The 26,908-nt window shown below is 38.9% G+C and overlaps 1 protein-coding gene across 1 annotated transcript; it reads left to right on the top strand.

Annotated features, from left to right (window-relative positions):
* Positions 1-1,459: 1,459 nt before the first annotated feature.
* On the top strand, positions 1,460-25,080 carry LOC133990025 (oxysterol-binding protein-related protein 1-like). The gene is made up of 27 exons (XM_062428204.1): positions 1,460-1,583; positions 1,664-1,749; positions 1,852-1,926; positions 2,126-2,237; positions 2,326-2,411; positions 2,838-2,982; positions 3,198-3,265; positions 5,914-5,958; positions 6,288-6,361; positions 6,777-6,840; positions 6,996-7,097; positions 7,212-7,349; positions 7,476-7,554; positions 8,006-8,112; positions 16,494-16,662; positions 18,708-18,900; positions 20,551-20,626; positions 21,368-21,502; positions 21,783-21,880; positions 22,020-22,202; positions 22,290-22,397; positions 22,689-22,778; positions 23,477-23,603; positions 23,700-23,816; positions 23,930-24,053; positions 24,408-24,498; positions 24,978-25,080. The coding sequence occupies exons 1-27, from the start codon at positions 1,460-1,462 to the stop codon at positions 25,078-25,080; spliced, it is 2,919 nt and encodes a 972-aa protein (XP_062284188.1).
* The last annotated feature ends 1,828 nt before the right edge of the window (positions 25,081-26,908 follow it).

The raw sequence follows: 26,908 nt of genomic DNA, 5'->3' as shown, positions 1-26,908 counted from the left end.
TTGCTCCAACCTGTGCAGACATCATGTGGTGCAGTGAATGCTTCCATCTAGTGTACAAAATAAGAATTGGGCTCCAGTGAGTAATTTGGTCAAGGATTCATTAACACCAAGTCAAGTTAAGACTATTTGGAAATATTGTCTGCATGAGAGAGGATTTTATTTCTAAAGCATCAACAATAGTCTATATTGAGCACAGAACTCCAATAATGATAATAAGAGAAGGGAAGGAAGTAAAAGTAATACAGTTATGACACAGTAACATTTGTTCGTACTCTGTGAACAAATTTAGGTTGATTCTCAAACCCACAGCTCATTTTCTCATAGCATGCATTTCTTGCTGCTTGACCCCATGATGCATGAATTATTCCTTGGTAACCAAATTGGATTACACTGCTTTTCTAATGGTTTGTATGCTCTTGAGCACATTTGCTAACATGCTCATTGAGTAAATCCTTAAATGCAAAATAGTGCACCCAACCATCATAACCTTCCAGACATACATTTTTCAAATTTTCAAATATTTCATGTTCTAACATTGACATAAATACCAAAATAATCGATGAGGTTATGAACAGGGGAATCTTCAGACTTAGTTAGTGTTCATTCTCAATTGCTAGTGCAATCACATGTTGCTGATGTAGTTTACAGTGACAACTTCCTAGCCATCAATTCTCAAACACATTACACCACAGAAGCTGAAATGTGCATTTGTCGAGTCACGAAGGCCAGTGGCTCGGACTCACCTGTGGGACGTGACAAACGCAGGTTTTTTGCAACCATTTTGCTTTCTGAGTGACAAAAAGAGATGTTCCCCTTAATATTTCACATGTAAAACATCCAAAAACCTCATGTAGATGTTTTAATGATCAAGCATTGACAATAGTCAATAGTATTAGCTGTGCTGAGGGGGTGGTGGGCCCCTAAATCAACATTTTGTCCAAGTCAACTTGAAAGCTTGAGCCAGCCCTGGGGGGCCAGAAATCCCAGCTACGCCCCTACACACACCCATGAAGCCAAGTGCTAGGTCACATGATGGCTGCCAGCGGCTGTCAGCTGGTTGAAATGATCATATTTCAGGTGTGAAGTTGTGTTGTGTTTTTTTTTTTAGCTCGGCTGTAACTGAACTTAAGTCTACGAAGGTTCAGTGAATTAGTTGAAAATCCCTACCTGTAAGTGTGAAGTTGCTGTCTCATGCTTGCTAGTTAACCAGCTAATTGCTTTGCAGTCAGTACTTTGGTCTCATAGGTCGCCTGTTACATCGAGTCGTAGCTTTGTTTTCTTTTTTTAAGTTTCCCCTTGACAATCAAGCCAAAAGCAATCGAACAAGCTAAATAAACTGTCAGACACTCCATGTTGACGGATTTGTTGCTGAAGACTTCATTGCTGAAGGAAAAGCTAATTGTTTTCTAAGTGTTGTTGAATTTTAAATATTGAGCCACAGAAAGTTTAAGCGGTGATCATGGAGGCTGACAAACTTGAGGAACAACTTCTCGTCTATGCTAAAGAGGGCAGTAGTTCTCATGTTCAGAGGCTCCTTCAGTTGAGGATTGACCAAAGCAGCTCTTTCAACATCAACTACAGATGTGAGTGAAATCAACAAAAGACCTGCTAGCATTACTTACAGCTAGTTAGGAGTTGTTCATTTTCCTCTCTGTCTCTGCAGCCATTTGTAAAGGCAGCTCAGGATGGACATCTCTCCATCTGGCCTGTTATTTTGGCCACAAGGATGTTGTGGAGGAGTTACTCAAGGTGAGAGAGCTTTGCAGTGGATGATTTGCACCTTATTTTGTATATTGTGTTCAATAGCTCTTTTTGATGTGTGTGTGTGTGTGATTTGAAACCTGTTTGCAGGCCGGTGCTGATGTGAATGTTCAGAATAACATGGGTGACACACCCCTACACAAATCAGCCTACAGTGGAAGAAAGGTAAAGCAATAGAAAATACAGTTGCTTCCTTGCCACCTCATATATTTTTTACAGAGAGTTGTTGTCTCTTAAGTCATGGTGTGTTACTTCTTCCAAGCTGTCAGCTAAAATTACTATCACCGACTTGTTCAACTGAAGCTGTTGAGCGATGACAAGTGATGTTCAGATTTTTATATTTTCTTTATTTTGCCCCTTTTAGGAGATTGTTCTGTTGCTGCTGCGGTATGATGCCTGCGCCAACATAATCAATGGAACAGCTCAAATCCCCAAAGATGTCACAGAGGATGATGAAATCATTACCATGCTGGAGGGTACGAAACAATAAAGTAAAAAAATGGCTGATGGCTTCTCATGACTGTAGATCAGTTTCTGTACTCAAATGTGTTTTGGTTTGTGCAGCTGCAGAAAGAAGAGAGGCTAGGCGGCGAGAGGAGAGGCTTCTAGGCGCAGCCAGAGAGGGGGAAATCTCCACTTTGTCTAAGCTGGTCGGCTTCAGGTCCTTCTTTGAAATTTGGCTGAACACAAAACATTTGCAGTCTAGATTACCACTGTTAACCTGCACAAACTACATGATTACAGCTGTGTTTTTTCATTTCTGGTTGCAAAAGTCATACATATTTGATATAACAGGGTCTAATAAGGTCTGAGGTTCTGTTGGTAGATAGAAAGTCCAAATATGTGATAACTGCAGTTGTTATTTGCTGAGCAGTACAGATAAAAAAATCTTAAAAAAGAACAGCTGCCATCGCCAAATCAGGGTCACAACTAATTCAACGTAAAGTGTTTTCATGGATAAAGGTATATATAATTTAGATATGTGTGGATAGATTGTGGTGCTATCAGATGTGTGAATGTGCTCTGTTCTGCTTTCATTAAGTTGTTTTCTCTGTTAACATTCTTTTATTCTGTAGCTCAGTGGTAAGGAAGCTCTGGACATTGACTGCAGGGATTCGGTGGGGAATACGCCCTTACACTGTGCTGCCTACAGAGGGCAGAAGAAGTGCATTATAAAGCTACTCAAATCTGGAGCTGACCCCAGTATCAAAAACAACAATGGTACAGTATATCCCTAAACATGTTCTCAAAATCACCTCTTAAAATTCATCATTACTCATTACATTACTCGGTTTAGTAAGGTGGCTCAGTTACTCGGTTTAGTATGGTGGCATTTAATAATTTAAATATTCATTTGTACAGGTATGGCAAAGACTATATTCTGATTTAAAGTGTCGAAAGTTTCATAATTTATTGTATGGCTGACTGTGTTGCAGAACAGACAGCTTTGGACCTGGTCCGCACTGATGAACTGAAACAGATTCTAGCAGCCTATCAAAACAAGGTGAGGACAGAGAAGAATATATTATTTCAATTAAGCTTTCATTCTCTTTTGAAGTAGGTTTTTCTTTGGAAAGAGCAATATTCACTTTTAGTATCTGACAGTCAGTCTATCATGCTGTCCAACTCAAGCTATGAACTCCACATAACACTGCTTTTAAATTTGGAATTTGACTCATGGTCCACAGGATGATTCCAAATTACTTTGATGATCCTCTTGGATTTCTGCAAGAATCACCTTTGGGCCAAAATATAGCCAAGGAAAATCAAACTAATGATCAGATTTCTGTGAACTTTCTATAAAGCAGGAGTTTCTTTCCTGTTCCTCCTTCATGTTTCCCAGAGGATTTAGCGTTCCAATTTTAGGATCTCCATGACCTAATAAATGAAATTTTGGTGCTTCTCCAGCCCCTTAATCACAGATTGGGTTTTTCCATTTTCTCTTTAAGGAAAAAGTGGACTTTTCTATCCTGCACCTGGCCTAAATATAGGGTGGGATGTATACGTAATTACCTGGTGCATTTTCTCGTTTCACACTTTGGAGTAAAAGTCTTGCGAGTGAGCAGTCCTAGCTCTTGCTTGGATGTCAGATAGGCCTGACATTGCTTTAATCCAGAACATTGCATAGTCATGGCAAGTGAAATAAATCCAAAAAAGGCAAAGCATAAAGCTGTCAAGCAAATTAACAAATACTCTATACTATTCACCTTTGAAATTATGCAGGTTTTATTATAATTAGGGCCCGAGCGGCGACTGCAAGTCGCCTGGCGAAAGCCCTATTGAAATTCGTTCATGCCCCAACGTGCAAGTGACCCCAAAGTGCAAGTGACCCCAGAGTAATCAAGTAATCAAGTAATCATGTGGTATGGAAGACCCCCGGGGAAAAATGCTATATTGAAATTGTAATGTTTATTATTATTATTAGGGCCCGAGCGGCGACTGCAAGTCGCCTGGCGAAAGCCCTATTGAAATTCGTTCATGCCCCAACGTGCAAGTGACCCCAAAGTGCAAGTGACCCCAAAGTAATCAAGTAATCAAATAATCATGTGGTATGGAAGACCCCCGGGGAAAAATGCTATATTGAAATTGTAATGTTTATTATTAGGGCCCGAGTGGCGACTGCAAGTCGCCTGGCGAAAGCCCTATTGAAATTCGTTCATGCCCCAACGTGCAAGTGACCCCAAAGTGCAAGTGACCCCAAAGTAATCAAGTAATCAAGTAATCATGTGGTATGGAATACCCCCGGGGGAAAATGCTATATTGAAATTGTAATGTTTATCATTATTATTATTATTATTATTCTTCCGACATTTCGTGCCCCAATTTCGTCCCTTTCCCAAATGCGAAAATGCTTATACTTTTGCACGGACGTCCGGCCTCATCCGAAATTCGATATTTTTGGGTGGTCGCACATGGTCGACGCAGAATGGCGGAATAGCGCCCCCTACAAAGTCCAAAAATGCCCATAGGGAATTTTGCTAACTTTGTCCTATGCTCACAAAATTCAGTACACATATGTATTATACCCACATATGCAAAAAAGCCTCTTGACCTCATGACCTCAACCCAACAGGAAGTCGGCCATTTTGGTTTTGGTTTTGATTTTTCCCGCCTAAAATTAACTCCTCCCACAGCGTTCGCCCGATCAAGTTCAAATTAGGTACGCAACATCTCCAGACCTAGCTGAGCTTAAGTTGTGCTCTGCGCATCCGTAGGTCAAAGGGCGTGTCTGCCAGGGCTCAACTAACTTTGGCGTGCTCGCCATGTACATACGAGTGGCTCTCACGCCCACATACTTCATCCAATCAGCTTCAAACTTGCTGGACATGATGATGGCTCCGCCCTGAACGTCCGAATATATTAACTTCCCACGTAACTCATAGCGCCCCCCCGGTGGTAACAGGAAGTTAACTAAGATTCATTAAAATTACATACTTTGCCCCATCAACTTCATTCAGAACCAGTTGGTGAAGCTACATTATGAAGACTGTGAAGCTACGAGTAATGGCGTCCGTGTGGCGACGCGGCGACCATCAATTCCTCGCCATGAAAATACGTTTGGCTTTTTGATGGCTTTATTGAACTCGTATCATCATGAAAATTGGTACACAGGTCCAGGGTGCCGACCTCAACGTCTCCATTCGCTCATAGGCGATCTCACTCGTGTCGTCCCCTAGTGGAAACAGGAAGTGCCATATTTTACATCATCATTGTGCGATTTCCACAAAACTTCACATGTGTAATCACTGTCCCACCCTGAAGGCAACCGCTTGTGTTTTGTTACACTCTACTGCCCCCTGGTGGATGAACCATCAACCTCTCATAACTCCTTCATGCTTTGTCCAATTCACTCCAAACTTCACATGACTGATGAGTGGCCGCCCTGAACACACCAGACCACACCAGACCATATGTGTAACTACCTGTGACTGCCCCCTACTGGATGAACGAAACATTGCATTTTTGGCCTCCTTCCAGGTTTTTTCTCACTTTCTGCTTCACGCCACAGCCCCGCCATGCCTCAGGCCCCGCGGTGGCATGGGTGAGCGAGGGCCCGCCATCGCCGCTTGCGGCTTTAATTGAAAATAAAACTTCAATTGAGTTTTTTCGGTCTTGCCAAAGGTTTCTGTCTGAAATTATTTTTTTTCCTAGGATGTGAACAGTGGAGTGCAGAAGATTGAAGGCCTTCTCTGGAAGGTACCCAGATGTTAAAGTGTATTCTTTTTCTCTCTTAAAAGGCCAGGCAACGGTTTTGTTCAGACCTTTCCACATTTGGTGGTGCATAGTGGATTTAAACATAGTATAATCATTAGATTATCATTACATTAAAAGAAGTATAGATCCTTTATTTTGTATTATTTAGTATTTTGTCTTCAAATGTCATCTGTGAATTCATTAGTTTATTTTGAAGATTAAAAAATGTGTGATGCTACAAAAGTTTGAAATACAGACAATAATGTTCTCCCCATCTATACATGATATATTTATACGTTTATGGGTTAATGACTTCCATGTGACTTTGACAGAGTTCACGCTTCCTTGGATGGCGTTCCCACTGGGTGGTAATTGAGGATGGAACTCTCTCCTGGTACCCCAGAAAGTGAGATAACTTTATCTGTATGCAGTTCTCAGAAAAACAATGATGTGAAGTCACAAGGAACAAATTGATTGGGAAAGTCATGAAAAATTGTAATGATAGAATAAAGTACTTGTATGATATGACAGAATATACCTCTGGGGTCTGCGAGAACCCCAGTCAGTAATATTAATGTTAACCAGACAAGTCTTGTCACCTGCTGTGGCTAAAATACATTTATATCATTTATTAATTATTATTTTCTCAAAGTAATTCTTCTTTGAGATGAAGTCTGTTCTTTTTTAGTTTAGCAAGCACAGTGAAAACTGGAGCTTAAGACAGTGATTACTGAATTGTCTTAATTCTATGTAATATGTGCCAGGAGCCGGATGCCTGAAGGCTTTTGTCTGAGTGCTCTTCCATCTGTCTCTTTTTCTAGGGCTGAAGCACTGGCGGGTGTCAGGAAACAGGGCTGTAAGTCTCTAACACAAGCCTACTGCATGGTAGGTAGAAGCCATTACAGACTCAGTGTAACCAATGACAAAATGTTGTTCCCAGGCATTTCAGTTGTAATCACATTCAGCTTATAATATTATGTTGTTTGACATCTAGTGCAGCAAGCATTACTATAGGTGATTTTATTTATTTTGTCATCCAGGTAAAACCTTGGGATCATTGCGTCTTCATGCTCAGGTGCTTTGATGACACTGTACATTATTTTAAGGTCTCCTCAAAGACAGATTCAGTGGCAACAAGAAAAGTGAGATGAGATTCACCTTTATCCCCTCCCCTCTGCATATAAACTGACTGATTTGTCTGAATTTATCTGCACAAGTAGACAAATACTAAATGTTACTGATATTTTTTCTTTTAGAGATGGCTGGATGCTTTTGAGGCACACTCATCCTACAGCACTTATCACTGCACCCAGCAACACATTATCGATAATGATGATGATGCAGGGGGCTCATCACTGCTATCAGCAGTGGGGATTTTGACGCAAGCCCTTCAGGTGAGATTAAGCTCAAAACTGTAAAGAGAAGATAAAGTGCAATAGAAAGTAACGAGTGCTTTTCAATGTTTATATATGCTTAATGTAGCACAGTTTAAGGGCCTCTCTTTTCCTGTCCTCTTTAAGGCCGCCAGTGCTTGCCAGCTGAAATTGGAGAGTGAGGTGTCAATTTTTTTATCTATGGTGAAGAATGAGGATAAAAGTGGTGAGAGTCCTGGATCTAGTCACCTATTAATACAGTTTTTCTACCGTCCAAGCCCAATTTTATTAAACATATGTTGATTAGTTGACAGAAAATGAATCGTCAATCATTTTACTCATCAATAAACCATTTAAGTCATTTATTATAGTGCTGTTGTGAGGTTCTCAATTTCAAAGATCTGCTGCTTTTTCTGTTTGCTATCACTGTAAATGTTATAATGTTTTGGATTTCGACTAATAATCTGAAAAACTATCAATTTGATGACAGCACCTTGGGCTTTTGTGATTTAGGGGTATTTCTGTACAGATTTTTGGAAATTTGTAGTCCAAAGTATTTTGTAAAGATAATTTCTAATGCAAATAATAAAGTTGAGTTTCAACTCGATTTTTTACTTTTGTAAACAGTCTCTGTTAATATGAATCTACACTGAGAATAGATTTGTCCTCTTCTCAAGTGTTGGCTGCCCCTCTTCTGCTGAAAGCCAAAGAGACCAGTGAGCTTTCCAGTGAAACCTGTGCTGCTCTCCATCTGTGCCTTGAACTGCTGTCAAAACAGGAGGAGGTAGGGTAATATTTTTATCTTTTTAATCAAGTCAGCATACACTAGGCTGGCAAACTAAGAAACACAATACAGTACTGTTATACTGTCATGCATTATTAAATGCAGTCAGAACCAAGACTTCAAAGTTTAATCTAGTAGTATGAAATATTTTCCAGTACTGCACCTGAAGCTAGTTTTCTGAAGCTAGATTGGCTATAGCTTACTGCGAATGTATGAATCTTCATCTCTTTGATTCCTTCCACCATGCACAACCATGTGCTGAGCTCCTATTGGCTGACTGAATTATAATGAATGGTTAGAAAATCCTCAAGCCCTTCCCCCTTACGTTAGCTCTTTCATACCAATCAGCTTTGAAGTTTGCCCGTGCACGTGTGTGTGTCCCTGTTCACCTGTCCTAGCGGCTGTGCTGTGTCCTTGAGGGTAACAATGTTACAGTGTGGTAATCACTGGCATGTCTGTAGGAAGGACACAGGCAAGATCCGCTTTTATGCTTAGGTCTGCATTCAGCTTGCAGATCAGTGTAGAGACACACATACACACACACACACACACACACACACACACACACACACACCCCCTTGGACTTGGATCTACACAGTCCCGCTCTAGGGAAAGGCTGTGCATTGAGCGAGAGAACTCAAGCGCGTGCATATTCACAGGCTCAGCTGGAGATACATTCATCCTCACACACTGAGAATACACGCTCCCAGGCATACGTCCACATGCTGAAGCATCCGAGCACAGGAGATATAAGAGACAGGGACGGCACTCTCATCCAGCATCTGCACAGGTACAACCCTAACCGTTAGATTCTCTGCTTTTCGCTAGTCATTTTTTACTGTTTGTAGTGGGCTGGTCCCAGTATGGCATGGATTTATCCTGGTGTCTTTTTGTGTACTGGTGATTTAAGAATTGGGTGTAAAGCACTGGCATAAGCAGCTATTCATCAATATGCAGAGGTCATTTCTATGGATGTAATGATATTAATTAAGAGTGTGAAATTGAGCGTATTCAAAGTGGTACTGAATGCTACGCTGTTCATTGAATCTTTTTAATGAGATCAGCTTTAAATATCATGAATCTTGTCAAAGTAAGAACATGCAGAGAGACTACTTTACATAGATTAGATTGCATTGGGGACTTCTTTGATATGGCGATATTTAAAGTTAAGCTTTTGCGATAAGACAATTTTGAACTTGTATATTTTAACAGTTGCTCTTTTGTACTTCACCTTACTGTATTGCCTAGACTGAGAACTGGGAGATCATATCATTGGTCTCGCACCTTTTTTTTTCTGTCATCACCAATTTGGCACTCATGTCAACATACCATGCTAAAATGCTGAGACTGTGTTTAGTGATTGGTGATTACAGTATGATATTGTGGCTCAGCTCTGACTGGAAACTACTGGAAAAAAGGAGCTAAGATTATCTTAATATGGAGACACAACTAACAAGTCTTGTGTGTCCACAGTGCTTGGTTTTGTATAATAAGTTGAAGATAACTAAATTTAGTCCTCTATTGAATACAGTAAAACTCTTCTTTGGGAATCTGATATAGATATATTACCACTAGGGCTGAGTATCATTTTTTTTAAATTACAATACCAGTACCGATACCGGTACCCTTAAAATGATACAAGAATGCATTTTGAAATGTTCAAATTATACATTTTACAAATACACTGTGCCTGACTTCACCACCACACACTTCATGGGTTACAGCTGCGGTAGTGGGCCAATCACATGTCGCATTTAATCAAAGCGCTAGCAGTGATTGGCTTGCAAGCAAAACCATAAAAATAGTCTGATTTTCTGGATCTGAGTACAAAAAGGATCAAATGAAGGTATCATTTCACCAGAGAAGTTTTGATACTACTTAATGTATCGAGTACCGATACCCAGCCCTAAATACTGCACAGTGCCCAAGTGCAGCATTACACAGGGATGTTCGTTTTACCAAATCACATTATCTTATACATGAGTTGGCAACAGCCACTACCGTATCACAGAGAATAACCCAGCTTTATTATCACAGGACTGAAAAAGTCATAACAATGTACGCTGAATTCATTTCTGATAACCAGATTGTGCAATAGTAAGGAAATGTCTTAACAAGCATGTCACATCCACACCCCTCATGCTAAGCCGCCACTACTATGTGTACTAACTGGATTATATTTCCTACAAGTGCTGAGATTTGCTATATTAGTCGGTATTAACTCTAATTCCACCATCCCATTGTCCTGCCTAAGAAGCCCGTGTTGCCTCCACTTCCACATGGTTTCTACAGAACAGAGCATACAGTCATCACGTGTTGTACTTTGCCTTGATGTGCAGGCAGATGTGTAAGAGAGTGGTTTGATTCACAGCTCAAAGGGTTTTGCAGCTATTGCAATATTCCCCTTCAGCACAGTAGATGTGGTCTGACCCACTTCAACAGCTTCTACAGTACTAGTCTAGTATATGTGATAAGTATTTGAGTGAGAATGCTATATGTATGTACAGTACATGCAGGGCACAGTATGGCTGATTGGTGAGTATGTGACATTTAAAGTAGAGATCTTTGTGCTGCTAACTTTACCTCTACACAAAAACACTGTCATGAAGATTGAACTGCGTGTTGACAGTCCTGGGCAGAAACCTTCTTGGGGTTTGTGACAGTGAGTCACAATACACACAACACAATGTTATCAGCCTACCCCTCTTTGTGTTTCTCAGGCAGCAGGATTCCACACCTGTCAAGAAAACAAATGGAGGCTTACAGCATGCAAAAACGTTATGGTAACACACAGATAAGCAGATCTGTCAGTTTATATCACTGTGAAGACAGGAGAATGGCAGCATAGTTGGGGATTTTCTTTTTCTCTCTCTCTCTGTAGATATTCATTAAATTTGTTAACGGAACCTAAGAACTCTGATTGCCCTTTAAACCCCTGGGGATTGGTGATAACACAAAGTGCCGTTTGACCTTTACTTCAACCATCGCCACATGGGTTACTGACCTACTGACTGTCCTCTCTCACCAAGAGGAGACTTCACTGGGTGATGGATAAATGTTTCTTTTGGCTTCCTTTTTTGTGTCTCATAAAACCTCTAATAGAGACCTGATATTTAACCTTGCCTTTAGGATTTTTACCTTTTTTTTAAGTCAAGAGTGAGTATGTCTTGCAAAATTCCAGGCAGTATTTCTATGTATCGGTCACTGCATCTTGTTTGCGCCTAGTACTTATCTCACACTTGCCCAAAATGTACATTTTTATTGCTTAACTCCCAGTCACCATGCATTCATGTACATTTTGGCATACAGTTAACATTACAGAGTACGATACTGAGCTATAATAGATTTGCCTCTGAGAATTACTTTCCCCTTCAGCAGGGAAAGTACATTTTTAGAGCAAAGTAAAAGCTTTATTCTTTGGGGTGTTGGCCAAGGAGAAGCATCCCTCCCAGGCTTCAACAACAACTACAGCACACAGCCTCAGCAGAGCTTAAAGTAGCGCTGTTTGTGCTCAGGCGAGAGGATGCAGTGAGAGCGAAAAGAGCTGGCTCGGATAGTTACACAACAAAGTGTTTTGTTCCTGGGTGGGCTCTTAAGCCAAGTCCTTGGGACAGGGAGGGTTAATGCAGACATACAGCAAGCTCATTTACTTTACGCCATATATATATTTACAAAGAGGCTCAACTTAACTGGGACCTTGCAAGAACAGTCTTTTTATGGAGTTTTTGTGCATTCCATAGATGCCAAATTGTTCTGTGTAATTAGTGCCTCAATGCGTGTTTGCTGTTGTTGATTGGAAGCACATTAGAGGTTATATTTTGGCAGATAGACAGATAGTCCCAGTGCAGACATTTTAGAACAGTAGGATAAATCTAGCCACTGGATTCTGCTGAAATTGTTTTCCATAGCTTTTAGCTTTTCAATTACTTTAGACAAAAACATGACTGCATGTCAAATTATGTTTTTCCCATATCTGTATTGAGGGACGGAACAATAGAGTTTTGTATGCTTCTCAAATATGAATTGAATATCATTTATCAGAATCTGAACATTATCTTGTGTATTCCCACACAGAACATGACCTAATAGGAGCTGAACAGACAGTAAAGCAAGTGTGGTGACAGAAGGAGTGAAAGTGTTGTTCATCCTTTACACCCGTGTGAAAGAAGCTGCTTCTTAGCTTCTGTCTCACTCGCAGAATTTGTATGTAGACAAGACATTCTACATACTGTACATATGGAGTCCATGTTGCACTGCTTTATAAGCATACAGGGTTAATGTCCAGATAAAATGCTCATGTATATCTTGAGTATGAGTTTGGCTGTGTCAGCTGTGTGTATTTGTGGATATGGGCACAGCCGTGAATGCGTCAGTTCATATAAACTTAATGTAGCTTAAAATATTCTAATCAAAGGTGTTTTATGGCTCTCTGTTGCAGAGAGTTATTATCATCATGTTGTTGTAATTATCCCCACCTTTCTGACTATATATACACTGTGTTGGTTTGTGTGTGTGTGTATGAAAGTTTTGCTGAGTCAAGCCTGGGTCACAAAAAATTTAGATGCTCATTATACATTTAAGTAATGTATTTACTTTTTTTTTTTTTTAAACCTTAACTGGATTTGGAGCAGCGACTATGTGCACATTGGAATCGATTGATATGCAATACAAATGGCTAAATCGGCGGCTTTGAAGTTTGCTGATCAGAAAAAACAAATCCGCTAATAAGTAAATTAGTCACTCAGTGTTTTCACTGCGTTATTCATCATGTGGGCCAGATCTCAACCACACAGTAGTCTGAAGCAGTTTCTGTAACCATTTAGGCTTCCATGGAATCATTTAGAGCCACTTATCACCTTTAATGCATATAAGATATACAGTATAATACATTGTCCTCCTGTATGACTTTTAAAATTTCACAAATTATTTTTTGGACTTGCTAATCGCCTTTCTTCATGATGACCACTTGGTGACAACTTTGTCTCCATGAAGCCATAACCACATAACAGAAAGGGAAATTAGCCACAGATGCAGTGGGTGGATTATAACCCATGTTGACAGGTGTTTCTTCGTGCAAAGCTGCACACACAGTGCTTCAGTCAGTATAAGAGATGAGGCTGAACTTTTCATCTCTAATAGAACACACTGCCCTTGCTCTGCAGTCTCAGATTTACAGCGGGATTTACAAGCTCCTGTTTCTCTTACACTCTACTACCTTCCTCAAGGTGACTTCCTAAAGGCTTTTTTTTCAAACTTTAGAGACCACTTTTTATGATCAGCATGCTTTCTTTACTTTTGTGAATAGCTTTTTCTGTTTTTCTGTTTATAAATGCATTAGTAAGTTGAGTTTAAAAAAGTTAGGTCAATTTGTTATTATTTTATTTTTATTAGTGCTGCTATCTTTATGTTATTGTATGACAAACATTGTCCTCTGCAACGACAAAAAAAATTTAAATATGAAGAGAAGCCGTGGATCACCAAAGGTTTAGACAATGCCTGTAAAAAGAAAAATGTACTGTATAAACAATTTTTGAAATGTAGAACCAAGGAAGCAGAAAATAAATATAAAAAATATAAAAATAAATTAATTACAATTATGAGATCAAATAAGAAGGATTATTACAATAAACTGTTGGAATTACATAAAAGCAACACACAAGGGACATGGAAAGTATTAAACAATATAATTAATAAAAGTAAAAATAAGTCTGATTGTCCAAATTATTTTATTGATAAAAATAATCAACAAAATATAAGTACATCCAAGGACATTGCTAATGGATTCAACGACTATTTTATAAATGTTGGCCATAATTTGGCCAAACATATTGCTGACCCGATAATTAAAGAAGATGTCAGTGAAAAAATTATTGATGTCAACCGTAATACTATATTTTTAACAAAAGTGGAAGAAAATGAATTGATTGATATAGTAAATAAATTCAAAAACAAAAAGTCAACCGATCTTAATGATATTGATATGAGCTTAATAAAAAGTACCATTTTATTTACAGCCAAACCACTTACTCATATCTGCAACCAATCACTACAAACAGGCATATTTCCTAATAAAATGAAAACGGCTAAGGTTATTCCCATCTTTAAAACTGGTAATAAGCATGACTTCTGCAATTACCGGCCAATCTCACTGCTTCCTCAGTTCTCCAAAATACTTGAAACACTCTTTTCATGCAGACTGGAGGATTTCATAGAAAAACAACACATTTTGAGTGACCAACAATATGGCTTTAGATCAAATCGGTCAACTACAATGGCAGTTATGGAACTCATTGACAAAATTTCTACAAACACCGATAATAAAGAATATACAGTTGGATTATTTATTGACCTAAAGAAGGCTTTTGATACCCTTGACCACACATTATTATTGAACAAATTTGAAAGATATGGTATTAGAGGGGTTGCAAAGTCATGGATAAAAAACTACTTGGATGATCGATACCAATATGTCCAGATTGATAATGAACGGTCCGAATTGAGAAGAGTCACATGCGGGGTCCCTCAAGGTTCCGTATTGGGCCCAAAACTCTTTATAATGTATATAAATGATATCTGTAAGGTTTCTTGTGAATTTAAATGTGTTTTATTTGCGGACGACACCAATTTATTTTGTTCTGGCCAACACTTGGGACACCTTCTGAATACAGTGGAAACTGAACTTAAAAAAATAAAAAGATGGTTTGATGTTAACAAGTTATCTCTGAACATAAGCAAAACAAAATTTATTATTTTTGGAAATCGTCCTATAAATCAAAGAGTGCAAATTACCATTGACAATGTAGAAGTGGAAAGAGTTTTTGATAATAAGTTCCTTGGAGTGGTTATTGATCATAAGCTGTGCTGGAAGCCACATATCAACTTCTTAAAGAATAAAATATCAAAAACCATGGCAATTCTATATAAATGTAAAAATATCTTAATGACAAATTCTTTAAAAATTTTGTATCAATCCCTAATAAAACCATACATAACTTATTGTATAGAAGTGTGGGGACACACATTTAAGTCAATCACCAAACCTATTTTTTTACTTCAAAAAAAAGCAATGCGAATTATAAACAAAGTCGACTATAGGCATCCAACCAATCAATTATTTATTAATTCTAACGAACTCAAATTCAAACAACTGGTGGATTTCAAAACTGCACAGCTTATGTTCAAAATTTACAACAACTTGCTGCCCGAATGTATTCAGAAAATGTTTAATTTAAGACAAAGCCATTACAATCTCAGAGGAGTATGTATATTTAGAAAGTTAAAAACAAGAACCAACACCAAATTACAATGCATTACGGTAACAGCTGTTAATTTATGGAACAAATTGGAGAATGACTTAAAAACATGCAATACCATAATCTTATTTAAAAAAGTACTTAAAAACAGGATGATTAATTTATATAAGTTAGAGTAATGAGTGGTGACACGTGCTATGCTGCTGCTGTTCTGTTTTCTGTATGTTTGATTGTCTTCTTTTTTTTTTTTTTTTTTTTCCTCCTCTTTTCTTTTGAGGAGGAAGGGAAAGGAGAGGAGAGGGGAGGGGGAAAAAAAGGAAGAACAAAGGGAAATCGAATCAAGCAGCTTCTCTCTTTTTACTGTTTTGTGATTGCTTATTTCATTTATTAATAAATAACAAATTGTACATTTTAACTTTTTATTTTTTATTTTTTAATTAATCAGAGTTGTAACAGGGTAGGCGTAATAAGCTATGCTTCAGCCTATGCCTTTTCGGTCCAAATTTTCTTTTTCTGTTTACTTATTGTTTATTCTGATTGATGTTTTTTTTCTTTATTTCTTTATTTTTTTTTTCTTTCTGGTTTGTAACCTTTCTTTTAATGACATGATTGACTGAAATAAACTAACTAAAACAAAAAACAAAACACTACAGCATTGTTGGTAGCAACTGTGGATTTTTTTAAAAAAAATTCCAGTTTTGTTTAGTTGTTTTCTGTTCAGAATGTGAAGGACAGACTATGGCAGCACTAGACAATAGGAAACACTGATCTGGTTTGTCCCACAGTAGCCTGGCTCAGGTTGCTCTGAAGGGACACTCAATCCTGGGTCACATAGCTCTCAGAGACTGGGGTGTTTGGTTCTGACTGGAGGAAACCAGATCTGTGAGCAGGGTTAGAACAATAACCTGCATCAGAACCACAAAGACACACACACAACTGTAGCCAGCAAAGAAGCAGATCAGTACTTTCATAGCAATCAAACCATCACTGCCACATGTTTGCCAGCAGCAGAGGCTATATTGTACATATGCTGGATCAATATAAAGTATGTGATCTTATTTTCTTCATAATCTTTACTTGTCTGTGGTGTGTTTCTGTGTTGTCTGTCTGGTGGGCCTGTGTTTCCAGGTGTGGAGCCTGAAGTTAGAGCAGGAGGTGGAGAAGAACAAAGCTCTGACAGAGGCCCTGCAGACTTTGGCAACTGAGCACCACGAACTCAAGCCGTCCCTGTGTAAGAGCAGGAGGTTGTCTACCTTCAGTACCCTCACTGAAGATGACTTCTATGACGCTGTGTCAGGTCAGCAGCCCCTAGCTCAACAATCAAGACTAGTGCTTCAGTATAGTACAGTGGATCTTGTTTTTTAGTATCTTGGCTTGGTCATTAAGTAGTGCGCATTATCTTATATATTAGATTTTGTCTCGAAAATGTGCAGATGTATTTGAGAAGTTGACATTTCGAGTAAAGAAAAAGTAGTCAAATCGTACTACTATAGTTTGTTGCATGGGTTGTTGATGTAGCCGTCGGAGCTGGTGGAAGTCTCCCAAAGGGCAGCTTCAAAGAACTGGACAGTCAAAACAGAGTGGGCTCCACAGGACGGGGGGGCCTTAAAGAGACAGGAGTTAAAACGGTGTGTTTCAGACAGAGACTGAACTGAGGGGCTGCATAAAGGGGTCAGAATAAGATTAATAAGGAGTTTAAGTTTTTTTTAACTATAAATCATACAGATACTATAGTTGATCCTCAGATTAAAAATATAGACCATTAAATGTGTGTAATATGTTCCCTTTTAAAAATTGGTTTTGTGAACGTTTAGATTTCAAGGAAATGCTTTCAGCGCATTCAGCAGTTCTGATATACACAGTGCATTTTTGTGAGTAGCACTGAATGTACACATAACTTTTGTTTACAACAAAACCCCACATGGTAACTTAAAACATAGTACCACACATTTACATACCATATAATATGTGGGTGGGTGGGTATGACTTAGCTTACTTGATTGGGGACGGCTTGTTCAACTATGGACAAAAGCTCTGTCCCAAGCTGGTAAAAAGCTCATTTCTGGGTCAGTGGTTACAGTTAGAGTAAGTCTCAAGAAAATGAATGTAATTCTATGGAAATCCCTAAAAGTGACCTGGGTAAGCATGTGTGCGCACGTTTTAGTTAACTCATAGGGACCCTTTTCGGTATAAACACCAACCTTATCAGGATCAGTAGTCCTCATGGGGAACAAAGCCCAGTGCTAATAAGGCAAAACATTATTTCTGAGGTCCTGGTTAGAGGTAAGGTGTGAATTGAGGTCAAGTTAAGGTTAGGATGAGGCATGAATTGGTTATGGTTAAAGTCAGGGTTTGGATTAGGCTGTCCGCAGTGAATGAAAGTGTGTGTCTGTGTCTGGGTGTGACACTCAGTCTATCGGCACTGAGATTACCCACACAACATTGCCAATGTCCTCTTCTCTTAGACTCAGTGGTAATGAGATAGTGATTAGCTGTTTTTTGCTTTGGGTTTTCAAGTTCAATTTATCAGTAGTTAAGAGAGTATTTGACAGTGGTTACTGCACTGAATGTTAACAATGTACAGTATTTGCAGCAACCAGTCTGAAGTAGAAAAAAAAGTATTTATATACCCCACAGTACATACAGTATATACAGTACACTTTCTACTACTACATGTTTGTGTACTGTGGAACAATGTCTCTCAGGTAATGTTTCATTATTCATAAATAGCCCTGAGTTATCTACTGGCCAGAGACTTAAAACTGTGCCCAGATTTATAAGAATTTTCACATGCTGAGCTGAAACATAATCACATGTCTTTGTGTGTACAGAGCAGTATTGTATGTGACAACATATTTAACACAGTACAAACATGCAGCTCTGATGTCTGAAATTATCATATGTCATTTCTGATCTCATGATTCAAATACAGGTACATAGACTAATTAACTCTGACTAGCTGTTATAGAGTGTACAGACACCACACTGTTTTCCCCTATTTTGTGTCTGTGACAGTACCTGTAATGTCATTGACAGTGCAGGCTTAGGGTGGAGCAGCATCCAGCAAGCGCAGAGCAAACACTGTTAGAGGAAATGAAGCCTCTGCACGGCCTCTCATTGGAAAACAATCCTCAGGTGGGGTTTGGCTGGCAGTAGGGAGGGGGGAGGGTTGGAGAGGAACTCAAGCAGAAGTGCTTTTGCGGACAGTGTACCTATTAGGCTGCAAAGCTGGCGTTTTCTGAGCCGGCCACTCGAAACCACTCTTGTGTGTGTGTGTGTGTGTGTGTGTGTGTGTGAGTGTTTGGCATGACCTGGCATCTGCCCCCTGTCATCATCCCGCAGAGTCTGAGTCGGAGCTCTCTGTGAGCGGCTTCCTGTCTGTGGCCAGTCACTCCTGTGAAGAAGACGAGGGGAGAGACACCCCCCTTCTCAGCAGCTTCTGCGATCTCAGCGCACTCAGGGGGCCTACCGGAATGTCAGGGGAGAGTAACCATGGCAACCAACCAGCCCAGCACAATGGAGTGAAGAAGCACAGGTGGGACATGTTCCAGTTATGATGTCATTCTCATTTACTGGTTTAAATGATGGCAAAGAGACCAGCGGAAATGGAAAGACAGTCATGCTGAGTGTTCTACAGACAACCTGTTCACAGATGATTATCATGACTAGTAGCAGAATTAAGTAGTTTATGACTTTTGATTGCAAAAGTGAATACATTTGCGAGCAACTTGAAATGTATATTGTACATGTGACCCCTTGGTATGCGTTACTTTGGCAGGTTGCAGACCTCAATCAGCAAAAAGACAGGCAGGTAAATGGCAGAGTAGGTGTAATGAGATACCACCTTTCCGCTGTTTTTGTAGCCAGGTGTTTTGTTGTCTATTCCCCAGAGAATAGTCTGTTTTGTTTTTCCTGACAGATCCATCTCTCCAAGCGAACAATCTGCTTTGCTCTTAGTGTTTTGGTGCCTTGTTCCGTGAAGATTGGACAATCTCTTTTATCTCTGTGGATGCTGAATTCTGGCTTCCTTAATCCAACAAGTGATCCATGAATAATTTAGCATGTGCTGGCTCAGAGACGGAGTTGGAGGAAAAGGGGACTTGCTGAATAGATGTGTGTCGATACGTGTGCTCATGTGCACGTGTTTGTGTGTTGTGCATTAAAAATGTATGAAGTGTCTGTTTATTTAGAATTACACCTGTCATTCAAAGATACATATGCCCCTGCTCACCCATAGACAGGATTAGTAACCTTTCTATAACGACATCCTAACAGGAATACAGTAGCATAGAAGCGTTGTTGAGTTATTTTCATGCATGCAATAATGATTTGAAGACTGTGTTGGCTGTAATAAGTGCTTGCTTCAATGTATTGATTTAGCATGTTCATGTGCTGCTCTGCTCATCCTACAAATGGAGCAAATCCCCACCCTCTTCCCCTTTGTTTATTTAGCTGAAGTAATGGCTATTATTTGTGTAGTTGCTTCAGCCCTTATTCCTAAACAAGGACACCATCTGCCTCTAGCCAGAATACCCATAAACCAGTTCACACTTCACTTGCCAGCAAGACTTGAAGGTAAAAATGGTTAAAAATGAGAATTAATTTATTCAAGTAGTAAAGGGAAAGATGGATTAGAAAAGTGGCTGCATGCATATAAATTGTGTCATAATTCTCAGTGGTGTGGAAATTATATTATTACAAGTGAGAACTATTGTTGAGCCATATGCAAAAAGAACAATTTAAGGAGTTAATCTTAGAAGCAGTCATGAAAACCAACACACACATGCAGTTGAAAATCCATTCATGAGTATTGCATGAGCCTTGACTAGACCAGCTGAAAGCTTATTAGCTTACAGGTGTCCGATAACATTGTTCCAAAATGGAGGGTCAAGCTATGTTGTCTACTGTGTATCTTTTAGATGGTACAAAACAAAGTCACAACTATTAGAATTTGTACTCTGAGCCATATTAGAAAAGTAAATATGTAAGTATTTACTGTACATATTCAAGTATGATGGAAATCAGACCACATGCTATGAAGGATTCAGTGTTTGCCTGCTATAAATTGCATACTGGGCAAAGGGAAGAAAACTTGAAAATGAATTGTGCACCAATAGAAATATTGTTTGTTTATGTATTTGTTTATAGTTGACAGTGTTTCTCTCTCTATACTGCTGGGCCATAGAGCATCTCTGCCGTCTCCCATGTTCTCCAGGAATGAAGTCAGCATCTGGAGTATCTTGAAAAAATGCATTGGCATGGTGAGAAGAGATAGTTCTCAGACAGATTTGCCCTTTAAGTAAAATCAATGTTAACTTGAGATTTTGTTGTTTTTTGTTTGTTTGTTTGAAGAAGGCTTGTTGAATAAGGACTAAATTTGAGTAAAAAATTAGGTAATTTGTAATGAATCAGTTTTGAACTTCATTACATTTTTGGTAGTAATAACCATTGGTGTCTGTGTCCTGAAGTCCTTAGGGATCTCAGTCCTTACACAGCTGCTGCCTGGATTTAATTACATTTAATAATGTCTATTAATGTTTTATTCCCCAATTAACTGTGGCTAATGATTAATGTAGATGTAAATCAGTGGGCAAACAGACAGATACATGCCTGTCAATATACACACTTATGAGGTATGCCCGAAGTGCGTTGAATAGTGCCCTTATGTGGTGGTTGTGTTAAGAATATCTCACATCCATTTTTTGTTGTAAACCACTGCATATCAGGCAACACATTAAACTGATTTCTCCTGTGGCCTAACACTAAAATATTACAGTTAGATAGTATCAGTGGGTAACACCATAAAAATATACACACATGCAAGACAAATGTTGATGTGGCATTTATGGCATTGTGGTATTGGGTGTGCAGGTATATACACGTTATTTAACAGATTTATAAATTTCATCAACTTTGCAAGGACAAGATTTATTGCAGTTATTTTTATTCAGCTGTATGCGTTTCCTCACAGTTGTTCACATCTTCCTCATTTCCTGTTTCAGGAGCTGTCAAAGATTGCCATGCCTGTAGTACTTAATGAGCCTCTCAGCTTCCTCCAGCGGCTAACAGAGTACATGGAGCACACCTACCTCATCCACCAGGCCAATGCTACAACGGACTCTGTTGAGAGGATGAAGGTACCACAACGTCCATGTTTACTTTCTTGAATAACACCATATATCAATCTGAGGACTAATTTCCAAAATTACATGTCAGTAGTTTCTAATTTGGAGTCTCATTCAAGATTGTAATCTCATTCAGGTCATTCAGTAGAGTTGTGTAATTAAATTTTGTGCTATCAGCTTCTTGTGTAATATAATGTTGGTGTCTTATAATGGAACTGACTAAATGTCCTATCATTATCAAATATTGAATTAGTTACCTGTAATCAGGTCATCATAAGTGAATGCTTTGTAGTGTGTTGCAGCATTTGCTGTGTCAGCTGTAGCGTCACAGTGGGAAAGGACTGGGAAGCCTTTCAACCCACTACTGGGCGAGACTTATGAGCTCATCAGGTATGACACTGAACTCCTCATGTGTACAATAAATGCATACATTTGTTTATCAGAAAACAAACCTTTTTGCATTTAGTAAAGATGTACTTTTCTAAGTGGACTAACCTGCAGTACCAACTGTGTCTTTGTTCTCCATCAGAGATGATTTGGGTTTCAGGTGGGTGTCAGAGCAAGTAAGCCATCACCCTCCTGTCAGTGCCTTTCAAGCTGAAGGCCTCAAAGAGGATTTTGTCTTCCATGGATCCATATGCCCCAAACTCAAGTTTTGGGGTAAGAGCATAGAGGCAGAGCCCAAAGGACTCATCACGCTGGAGTTGCCCAAGTAAGTGCACGGTCTTAAAACAGTTGTGTATGTCTGTGCTGATTCCTTTTTAGCTAGTGTCATGCTTTGTTACTTTTATCTCTACAGATATAATGAAGCCTACACTTGGACAAACCCCACCTGTTGTGTCCACAATATCATTGTTGGTCAGCTTTGGATTGAGCAGTATGGGAGCGTGGAAGTGATCAATCACAAGTAATAAGAATTCACATCTTTCTGTGCTGTTCTGTTTATGTGCAAATATGTGCTTGCATAGTGCATTTGCATGTACAGAGTCTCGGGTGCATTAATATCTTCCTTTCTGAGCAGTGCAGTAGAGTGTTGATCTACTTTAAGATCTAGCTTATTGATCATGGGAGCAGAACTGGGACAGTCGCTGTTAAAATAGAAGAGAGTGAGACAGGATAATTAATGTTTGAAAGCTTCAACTCGCACAAGGCTAAACAGTGAAAGAGAATTGGTAAACAGTCTGTCATTCTGTGGCAGGACCGGAGAAAGATGCAGCATGACGTTCAAGCCCTGTGGCATCTTTGGAAAAGAGCTCCATAAAGTGGAAGGATACATCCTAGATAAAAGGTATTGTCTTCTTTTACTGAAAGGAGAAATATGTAACACTGACAGCAGGTGTTTAAAGTGGGTACTGCAGTCCAAAATTCAAAATACTGGAGAGAGTTGCCTCCTCCTCATACTCAAAGCTCACACAGGTTTTTAGGTCAAATCTATCTCATTTGATCCAGTTTGTTTGCTTGCTTCCATGACTGCAGCACACTTGACTGCAGCCAATTTTTCATATCTGGCAACCTCAGGTGTTGAAATGACCTAAATGTAAACCTGATCTCACAGAAATTTGTGAAATGACCATGACCTCTTAACACTCCATTAAGTGGTGGTGGCACATAATGTGTTAAAATTACATTCCAGCACCACAATTAGGTTGAATGGGCAGTGAGCACAATCACTCAGGCCAAAACAGAAACAGACAGTCTGCACCGTAAAGGAGAACATACTGGCTGTAGTATTATAGTTGGAGAAGATAGCAATTTAACTTAATTTCTAATAACATATCATGCTTATTTTATAAGGTAGTATAGTAAATATATTACATATTGGTCTTTTATTGATTTCATTATTTATCTGATTAGTATTGCCTGAAAGTAGTGGATTAGTCATAAATTACCATATTGTCACTAAAACAGTAATGCTCAGAGATGATGTATCAAAATCAAAGGCATCTAAAGTTGTTTTACTAGCATCTGTTCCTTGTGTGTTTGCAGTAAAAAGAAGCTCTGTGCGATGTACGGCAAATGGACCGAATGCCTATACACAGTAGACCCTGCTACCTTCGACGCCCACAAAAAGACTGACAGAAAGAATTCTGAGGACAAAAAAGGAAGCAAACGGGTATTACATTTTTACTGCTTTCAAACTCACCTGTGCTCTGTCTCCATTTGGTTCATGTTAAATTTAATTGTATGTGTTGTGTGCCTCTGGCCTCAGAGCAGTGTGGACGAGGAACCAGAAGAGATGCCTCCACCTGAAGCTGAGACGGTTGAGGTCATCCCAGGCAGTGAGCTCATCTGGAAGATAACGCCTCGACCAGACAACTCAGCCAAGGTAGAAAGAGAAGGAGGATGATGCATTTCAAAAATGAAAAATACTTTGAACTTTGAATGTATTATCATTTTGTTGCTTCTCATCAATTTCTAATTTTATTCTCTCTGTGGCAGTTTTATGCATTCTCCACGTTCGCCATGCAGCTAAATGAGCTAGAGGAGAGCATGGAGGGAGTTATTCCACCAACAGACAGTCGCTTCAGGCCTGACATTAAGGCCATGGAGAATGGAGATATAGGTATGATCATATTCAAGATATATTTCCAGCTAAATTTAATTCCTGGAAAATGGCCTGTTTCATTGTGTTATATTTCTTGCTGGATCATTATTAAAGTGAAAAAAGCATTTCACTGTTGCAAATGTTAGAGCTGGAACTTTTAACTACCTTATTCACTATTGAATAGTTAAATCTGTAATAATGGAAAAGCCCCAGTCAAAGAAAGACCATTCAGGGTATGATTGGCAACTTAAAAACCTTATTTTAAAAAAGCAGTTAGCAGAGAAAAGGTTATTACTTTGGGGTGGGGGGGTTAATTCACTTGTTTTATTCCATCTCTTGCAATATTCAGTTTCCTCTTTCTATGTCTTACAGATATGGCAAGTGCAGAGAAGAAGAGACTTGAGGAAAAACAGCGAACAGCTCGGAAAAATTGCACCAAATCAACAGAGGAATGGAAAAACAGGTTAGTCACTGACAAAATGTGATCTAATGTCATTGCTCCAGTTTTAGGTCTGTTTTACTAACTGCCTCCCTGTTGTCTTGTGTTAACAACTATGCTGACCCCTTTGTTATAAATGAGAAGGAACATTACACTTCGACCAAGGTTCAGTTCAAAGCTTTGCTTTCTTGCTGTTTGCTCTGCTGTGAATTGCTGCACTACACCCTCCTCAGGACAAAATGCAGAATTGCACAATCTTGACACTTTTAGATGTTGACACTGGCACTCATGAAGAAAACTGATCTTTGACATTGGATGTTTGGTTTGAACATATTAGCAGAAACATATTGGGATCCTTTTAAAATAAGAAGACTTTTTCCCCAGTTGAACAACATGGTGTGGTGCTTTTTGCGTTTTGATTCAAATGTGATTTTTTTCCTTTTTTCTGTTAACAACTAGTGGTGCATTCATATTAAATCAATCTTGTTGTTAAAACTCCACAGGTGGTTTCAGCAAGGACCCAACCCTTACACCAAAACTCAGGACTGGATCTACTTGAAAGGCTACTGGGACAGAAACTACACTCAGCTGCCTGAAATCTACTAATAAGTAGAATCACGCATATATACACATATGCATATTTACCACCTTTTAGCTTTATCTGCTAGAATGGGGGTTACATCAGGTCAGCTATTGGGTTCAGTTTGAAAAAAAAAAACATGCTTAAAAATGTCCTCTAATCTGTCAAAGACCCGGAAAACAATGAATGAACCAAGAGGTATATATACCTCAATAGACCTATGTGAACAATGAAGCACAAAAGCTATTTCTTTCTTATATATTGTGGTTCTTGGCTACTTAAGTATGATATAGTCATGTATTGGAAAAACTAGAATGTATTTTAGATATATATCATGTCAAATAGAGAAATGTTTAAACAGCAACCTCAGTTTTATTGTGTGTAGTTTGTCCAGAATTCCTGCTGGTTATGAAAACATTTCCTCATCCGCTTAATTGCAGAGAGACAGTGGTGTCACCGCCAGACTCCATGATGCATGATGAAGTCCAAGCACACTGATCAGAAATCTTAGACACTAATCCTACTTGTGCATAAATTATGCAGTGCAATGTATTAAAATAGACCATGTGGGTACCTTTGCCTTTGTTCTCGCATCCAAGTACAATCAGAAGTGTCAGATAATTAAAACTTAACTGATGTGTTCAAAATTTGTCTGATTTTAAACTAACATCTAGATATTTCTCTGCATCTCTGTTTCTCTGCAAAGATGACGGCAAGTAAAATGTTACCATATCAGATCAATACTACAACAATAATACTTTTTTATAATGTCAAAAATAACAAGTCCTTAACTATTTACTGTATAGATGTGTATAGAGATGAACACCGTTGCACATGTCTACCTGACCGTAGACACAGTAGCACTTTTTTCTGATAGTACTGAAGCAGGGACACTGCCCTGCCTATATAGGTGTGTGTGTGTGTGTGTGTGTGTGTGTGTGTGTGTGTGTGTGTGTGTGTGTGTGTGTGTGTGTGTGTGTGTGTGTGTGTGTGTGTGTGTGTGTGTGTGTGTGTGTGTGTGTGTGTGTGTGTGTGTGTGTGTGTGTGTGTGTGTGTGTGTGTGTGTGTGTCTTGCCATAGTTAAGTATGACTAGATGTTCTTATTGCTGTATGCATAAATCTCACTGAAATTTAACTGTTACAATAAATGCATGTGCATCACTATAACTATGCAAGCCTTATCTCCTTCACGGTCAAGCACTGAATATTTCTCATGTTGTGGATAGCTAGAGGTTTACGTTTTTTCCGTTATCATTCTTTGGGTATCAAAACTGAATTTCTATTGTTGCTAAATAAAAGCTTGGGTATAATTAAACATCCTGAGTTTTGTGTCATTGTCCTTTTAATCTTAACTTTTTGAACAGGCCGTATTGCTTGGTGCCCTTTACCCCACTGCTTTGTCTACCATGGGCGACATTGTACCCTCCATCAAATATTTTCTTGGCCCTCATAATTTAGTGATTCCGTGTTTGCAGACACTTCAATTTCACAGTTGATCAACACTCTTAGGGGTCAGGAAAAATCCTGGATCTACCTGCACTGCCCCTTTTTCAATGTATGAATTGAATCAGTCTAATATCAGGTGATGAAACTCTCCCAAACAAGAAACAAGCATTTAATCTGATGTAAAACAATATGTGAGGCAACCCATAATTTGTACAGATAATGTTTACCTCAGACTTTTTCTTTACTACCAAGTATTACATCTCAAGTTTTAAAAGCAGTTCACCAGAAAAACATTGACGTGTATAGACAGGAGTGGGTGATATAGCCTCAAAATTATATCACGATATTTTAAGGAAATTTGCGATAACGATATTTATGATGATATAGGAAAAAAAAATTTTTTATCAG

This window comes from Scomber scombrus, chromosome 11, assembly GCF_963691925.1.
Source record: "Scomber scombrus chromosome 11, fScoSco1.1, whole genome shotgun sequence".
In the NCBI taxonomy this organism is placed as follows: Eukaryota; Metazoa; Chordata; class Actinopteri; order Scombriformes; family Scombridae; genus Scomber; species Scomber scombrus.
The sequence above is the reverse complement of the archived record's forward strand: the minus strand, read 5'-3'. Positions and strand labels throughout refer to the sequence as shown.

Excerpts from the sequence above, each read along its gene's own strand:
- LOC133990025 (XM_062428204.1), top strand. The coding sequence starts at position 1,460 with ATGGAGGCTGACAAACTTGAGGAACAACTTCTCGTCTATGCTAAAGAG. Across the intron at positions 7,350-7,475 it reads TTTTGACGCAAGCCCTTCAG|GCCGCCAGTGCTTGCCAGCT; the intron begins GTGAGATTAAGC and ends GTCCTCTTTAAG. Across the intron at positions 8,113-16,493 it reads TGCTGTCAAAACAGGAGGAG|GTGTGGAGCCTGAAGTTAGA; the intron begins GTAGGGTAATAT and ends CTGTGTTTCCAG.